The sequence below is a fragment of the Crinia signifera genome, chromosome 12 (assembly GCF_055691185.1).
Source record: "Crinia signifera chromosome 12, ASM5569118v1, whole genome shotgun sequence".
Classification (NCBI taxonomy): domain Eukaryota; kingdom Metazoa; phylum Chordata; class Amphibia; order Anura; family Myobatrachidae; genus Crinia; species Crinia signifera.
In genome coordinates, this window is record NC_139228.1 from 38,114,930 (window position 1) to 38,121,771 (window position 6,842).

The following is a 6,842-nucleotide window of genomic DNA, read 5'->3' on the forward strand; positions in this document are numbered from 1 at the left end:
TGTCATTTCTCTAAACTATAAAATGATAGCATATGTTGGGTGACTGTGAGCGACTCCGGCACTTGTTGGTTTTAGACCAAATTAAATTTACCCAGTGTCCTTTATAAGAGTATTTGGTACCTGTAAGGCCCACAGGTTGTAGCCCAATGCCTTTCCTCCTTATCTAGTCTACTGATCATACACAAATGTACTGGATTAGCGAAGAGCTGTGCATGCAGAGAGCATCCTGACCTACCAGGTCGGAACCAAACGGAGAAGGTTTCTGTTCCATTATCATACACATTAAAAGTGGTGCTAGAGCGCAGGTAGTACGTGTAATACTCTGCCATGCTTTGTATGGACAGAGCAATTTCAAATCTGATGCGATTAAAGCAGCAGACATGTACAGACTGTGTCGGTAGGTAACTGATAGGTGTGGGGACTTGTGGACTCTGGGCATCTATAGTATTCGAATAGAAGAAGGTTTTACTGAACAACCCACAGCGCAAGATAATGACACTACCCAGGAAAAACAAAATAAGCCTTCACCAAAGCTCAAAAGGACATAGAATACAACAAGGATCTTTGTAAATCCATTGGCGAGTTCCACACAAAGAAATGTATAAATCACTTACACTAGGATTAATACACTCTATAAAGGAGTCTCTTTGGATCTAAAGATAACTCAAACAAAAAGAGAGACCATAGTGCAGCAATGTTTAAACGTGAGATTATTGTGTTGTTTATTCAATTCACTCACATTCCATTGGAATAAAGGCGCATGTCAATGGGTCTTTTTTCTTTTCAATCCAAGATGATTTTCCACATAACTGTTCCCTATTGACTCGATGAAAGATATATGGTGCAACAACGTCTTTTAAAAATTAAAATGACATTTATTTATTACACTCACATGTGATCGATAAAAACAGGCAAAATACCCCTCAGGGTGACAGGATCCTTAAACTGTGCCGTGGGTCAGCAAACAAATCCCTCTAAGCAGCCGTCCAGCGGTTCTCAGTGGGGATGTAGCTCTCTCCAATGGCCTCAGGATAGGGTCCGTTCGTTGGTGTTCATTCAGCTTGTGCACGCTTTCGGGCAGGTAAAGCCCTTCCTCAGAAGCATAATGGACACCATTGGACGGGGCCTTCTTATACCCCCTCCAATTACAAATTCATAGCAGCTGATGTAATTGTGCCGCCGATGACTTCCTGGTTTCCAAAACCGGAACGTCACTTTTTCTTATGGATGTGATCTGGACGTGAGTTTAGTAAAGCCAGTGGAACAAAATAAAAAGAATGTTGGACTTGAAATAACTTTATTTTTCCCCATTTATGCTGGGCATTCGATATAAACTGTCATTTGCTCCTATTCATTACCAGGTTTTCATTCCTACCATCCAGAGGCGCTTAAGAGAGGATATGCTAACACTTTACCTACTAACCTTACTAAACTGGTTACTGCATGCAAACTATCCCTTAAACAAATGGGAGCTGTGAGAGAGTCACCTATTGTTTAAATTGGACCATTTTTGCCATTTACAAGCTAACATCAAAACTGCCAGCATCTTTACAAGTTGGGCTAATCAAAAAAATTTTTTTAGCACCCATAAAGAAATTATTTTCTAATTTCTTTTTAGTAATTGTTGTTTTTTAAATTGTACATTGTACACCACCGGCCGGTGATTACCTGTTATATTTCAAATGATATAAATTATTTTTAAATAAATTTTGATATATTTGTAAAATCTGAGTCAGCGCTATCACTAATCTCTTTTTTCACTTTGTCCTTTCTACAAGGGGAGGAGTATTCCCTTGATAGTGACAGCAGCAGACTCAAATTTACTATAGTATATGTATTGCGGATTTGCGCTCTGACAAACTGTCTTGCTTAAGAGAGGAGGGAACCTGTGTGCAGGCTCTCATGCCTGCCAAGGTAGGGATGGATTTCGGAAGCCCACTATCAAATGATGGCTGGGCTTCTGCCATCGCATCTTTCGATGTGATGGTCACTGACCATCTCATCAAAATAATTAGATTGTTTTAAATCATGATTGTCGCATACGTAAAAAAAAAATACCTTTTTTGTACACGCGTAATCATCTTCAGCCCAGCCATGCATGTGTAGAAGCACTGCATCGTGGCTGGCTGGGGGGCAGGACCAGCGAAAAGTTTACCATTTGATGGTGGCAAACATTGGAATGCTGCCATCCACTGGTAAAAACACTACCATCGAATAACCCTCTGGCTGTTGTTGAACTACACATCCCAGCATGCCCTGCACATTTTAACATGGCCAAATAGCAAAACTGAAGCAGGGCATGTTGGGATGTGTAGTTTGACAACAGCTGGAGGGCCAAAGGTTCCCCATCTACGCAATATAGATATGCCAGTGATGTAATATCTGCAGTCACAGTCCCACTTAGGATTAGCATTGCATGTTTCACTCAAGACCCTATTTTTTTCGTAAACTGTTTTTATTGAAGCAGTAGACTTTTTTTTAATAATATAAATACATAAATGGTATAAATAAAACAATAATTTCTAACGTTTTGTTTCAGCCTGACCCGCAAGCTATTTTAAGTATATTAACTTGGACGTTTACCAAGAACACCCCCACCAGCTAGCTAGCTAGACGTGCTTTGCCAGACTCCTTCCGGTATCTGGCTTCCTACTCTATGGTTACTTCCGGGCGGTGGCCCTTACAGCTCAATGCGCTTGCGCTGTAGGCTCAGCCGTCTCCTAGCAACCAGGAGAGCGACCGTAGCAACGGAAACATGGTAAGTGCCGGTGATGGTAACGCTGCTGGGTCCTTGTCGGTAAAAATGCCGGTGTGAGGAGAGAGGGTCGGAGACAACGGGCTGCCCCCAGCGCAGGCAGTGCCAGGGACAGGATGTGGCAGGCGGGGATGTAAACAGAAGGGTGTCAGCTCCTCTTACCATATTAAGCCTGGCTCCCAGCGCTGTGGCGTCCAGATGTGACCTGCTAGGGTACAACTCATGCAGAGCATTACTGTGTTCTCAAGATACCCGGACAGTTCAGGTTTTAAGAATATTCATGCTTGTGAACAGATTGTATAATCATACTGACTAAGGTACTAATGATGTCGCCTGTGCTTAAACAAGGATATCCATAAAACCTGGACTGAGTTTGGGCACCATTGTAATAAATGATAATGGCAGACAGCTTGATAGTGCTACCTACAATTTAGGTAAGTAAATATGATCTAAATATCATATTTGCTTCCAAGGCATGAAGTATAAATGCAGACAACTATCCGGTTGCAGTGATCCAAGAGTAGTGCATTCCCTCCTACATGAGCCATTCCAAGAGGAGCAGAATGCTCTGTCCCTGGACTTCCTCTATGTATGACTGCCACTGGTCTTCCCTCTTTATCGGTTGCCATCACTTTTATTCAAACACTTCTCTTATCAATAACTAGTTCAACTCCGATTACAGCAATCATGGATTAAGGGCCCGGGGTCAATCCAGGAACAACCAGGTCATGGCAAGCATGTTGTCTCTTCTGGAATGGGTCATGCTGTGAGGCATACAACTGCACTCTAAATTGTATTAATTTCACCCCAGAATAACATTTATGCTCACTGCCACAAGGGGACAAACAGAAATCTGCCATCTACAGCTGCTGTAAATGCAGGATAAGTGCAAAAGATCACAGGCATCAACTGCTTGGTGTGAATTGTTTGTAGCACCCATAGCAGTTAAAACCATTCATTGAAAGCCAGTTTTAAAGCAATTAACCCAATATATAGAAACAAACCAAAAATGAATTGAAATAAGATTATTGAGCAAGTAACTCATAGTAGTAATATGCAATATACAATAATCTTACTGAAAACAAATTAGCCTCAATCTCATAAGAATAATAGTCTTATTCCTCTGACCGCAAGTTTCTATTTTAAGCATTTCCCCAAATAGGATGCTGCAACCATACAAAAATCAGTGCATTTTAAAACCAAATGGCATAGTACACTGCCATTAATAGCCCCGATTATTGCATGTGAACAGGCAGCATCCCGGGATATAGGGCCTGACTCTGGTTCACTTGCAAAAGCAAATTCTCTCTCTCTAATGGACAAAACCATGTGAACTGCAGGTGGGGCAGATGTAACATGTGCAGAGTCAGATTTGGGTAGGGTTTGTGCTTCAAGCTGATATCAATATTGCAGTGTAATAATAAAGCAGTGATCTAAAGTAAATCTAAAGGCCAATACGCCAGGCGGCTCGCAGGGTATCGGCCGGCCATACACTGCTGCGAGACATGGCAGCAGTGAATGGCCACCTTAACTCTCTCTGTACATGTTACATCTGCCACACCTGCAGTACACATGGTTTTGTCCATTAGAGAGAGAATTTGCTTTTGCAAGTGAACCAGAATCAGACCCATAGTGCAGTATGAAAGCACCCTTATGAAATATGATGTCAGCATTTTAATTCCGGTAGCGAGCAGCAATAAACTCTTATTCAACCCAGCTTGTAGTGCAGTGAGATTAGTTAAGCTGAGTAATGTGACCTGGCACCCATTGTTTTGCGCACACAAACTCCAGTCTAAAGTGGGAGACCGCAGGGCACGATCAGCTCGATAAAAATAAATGAATTTCACCCTGCTGTCTTCCACTTTAGACAGGAGTTTGTGTGCGCAAAGCAATGGAGTCCCCTCCTATGCAACAAACTCTAGAACTGTGTCAGAGTTGTGCCAGAATGTGTGTCTATCTTAAGCATACATGCCGACTTTTTAAAACTCCTCTCCGGGAGAAGCCCAGAGAAGACTGAAAGGGGTGCTGGACGAGGCTTTGTTTTGGGGGCGGGAGGAGGCTGGTGTCACCAAGCCCCGCCCCCATGACCAGCAGCCACATTAATTCGCGGGTCTGTGGATGGGAATGGGCTAAAATGACTATCCCCATTTTAGCCCCACCCCCTCCCCATGGACCTGTGAAATTCGGAAATTTGTACCAGGGGCAGAGCCAGATTAAGGTCTAAATGGGCCTGGAGCTGAAAATGATCAAGGGCCTATTATGCGCAATAATGTGGGGGGCGTGACCAGTGTTCTGGTTGGGTGGTCTGCTCATGGGTGTGTCTTTATTTGTGTAAATGCTTTCAACTAATTATATATGCCTGGAAAAGGCAGGGGGCTGGCATAAGAAAAATGCCTGGAGATATATTGGCAGGTGCCCTCCAAAGGTACACCCGCAGGATGCCGATGTCCTCAGATACTTGCGGGGTGAGGCGGCACTCCAGTCATAAAAAAAATACTGAAAGCCGAAACTTGGTAGACAACATTTCAGCACCTTTTATGTGGTCACCTAAAGTTACCACACCGTATACCCCTTATACAAATCATGTAACACAATAGTAACCCCCTTATACTGTACTTGCCTCTTACATATTATGACATATGGAATGAGCCAAAATTCACACCGATTGAGCCAAAATTCACACTATGGCAAACAGATTGAGTCAAAATTCACGTTATGCCACACAGATTAAGGCAAAATTCACATTTTGCCACATGGATTGAGCCAAAATGCACACTATACCAGGCATGTCCAAACAGTGGCCCTCCTGCTGTAGTGAAACTACACGTCCCAGCATGCCTTGACATAGTTTTAGCATTCCCTAATAGCAAAACTGTGGAAATGCATGGTGGGACTTGTAGTTTCACAACAGCTGGAGGGCCATAGTTTGGACATGCCTGCACTATACCAAACAGATTGAGCAAAAATGCACAATAAACTCCATAAACAGGGGCATTTGGCGCGCATTAAAAATTGACACTATAATGCCCATTACATGTTAAGCCACACACCATAATGTCCATTAGGTATTATGCCAAACACCATAATGCCTATTAAAAATGATGCTACATAAGTGTTGCTTACCTACATGTTCATTGCCAGGGGTTCGATGCTCATTGCCAGGGGTTCCATGCTCATTGCCATGTGGGATTACATGCTCATTGCCAAGGGGGAATACATGCTTGCGGTAACTGGGGGACAGCCACCAGAAATGACAGCAGGGCCAGATTAAAGCAGGGGCAAAAGGGGTCAGTACCCATGGGACCCCTCTAGCTAGGGGCCCCTGTGGTTGGCATGTATTTTTAACAAAAAACATTATTATTATTTTTTTTAGCTAAAGGTTTTGTGCATGGGAGTGGGGTAGTGCTGCAGCTTCACCTATCTGCCAATGTGACATTGATTAATGGTGCTGAGCATCGGGAGCCAAGGCACACTGACTGCACAAGTGTGCAGTGCATTACTGGGAGTTGACTAAGTCCCATGACACTTTGCACAAGAAGGCAGAGGCTGAGAGGTTTATGCTGAGCTCTGATTGGTGGAGCTCATTACATGCTTCTCAGGCCTATGGAGGACAGCAGCAGCAGCCTAGTCATGGGAGGGTTTTTAATCAGAGGCACTGACACTGTGAGGTCTCCTACAGTCCTACAGCGTAAGCAGTTACCTATTGACCAAGTTTATACTGTCTTTACTCTGTGTTTTGACAGTATAATATTCTCTCATGCAATCTGTGGCCAGTAATGACAAGTGCAAGGGGGTCCCCCTGTCTAAAGTGCCCCGGGCCCCCCGAAGGCTTAATCTGGCACTGATTGACAGCCGGGCAGAGAGCTGGGGGCTGCCCGGCTGTATTCAGAGCACTGCATGTCCCGGCTATTTGAAATAATACCCCTTTCACATCAGAAAATGCAGGGATTTACCCGGGAATATGATCCCAGGATCATGCAAGGACATTCTCGGACTGGCCCCTTTTACACCAGCCTAATCCCTGCATTTTCTGGTGTGAGGGGGAGAGAAAAACTCCGCCGCCCCCTTTTAACAAACAGCTATATCT

General features: G+C 43.7%; 1 protein-coding gene across 1 annotated transcript in view; it reads left to right on the forward strand.

Moving 5' to 3' along the window:
• Positions 1-2,639: 2,639 nt before the first annotated feature.
• DNAL1 (dynein axonemal light chain 1) overlaps positions 2,640-6,842 on the forward strand; it is a 26,237-nt gene continuing 22,034 nt past the window's right edge. The window contains exon 1 of the mRNA XM_083167600.1: positions 2,640-2,758. Coding sequence (XP_083023726.1) covers positions 2,756-2,758 — 3 coding nt within the window. The 5' untranslated portion in view covers positions 2,640-2,755. The remainder of the gene's footprint in view (positions 2,759-6,842) is intronic.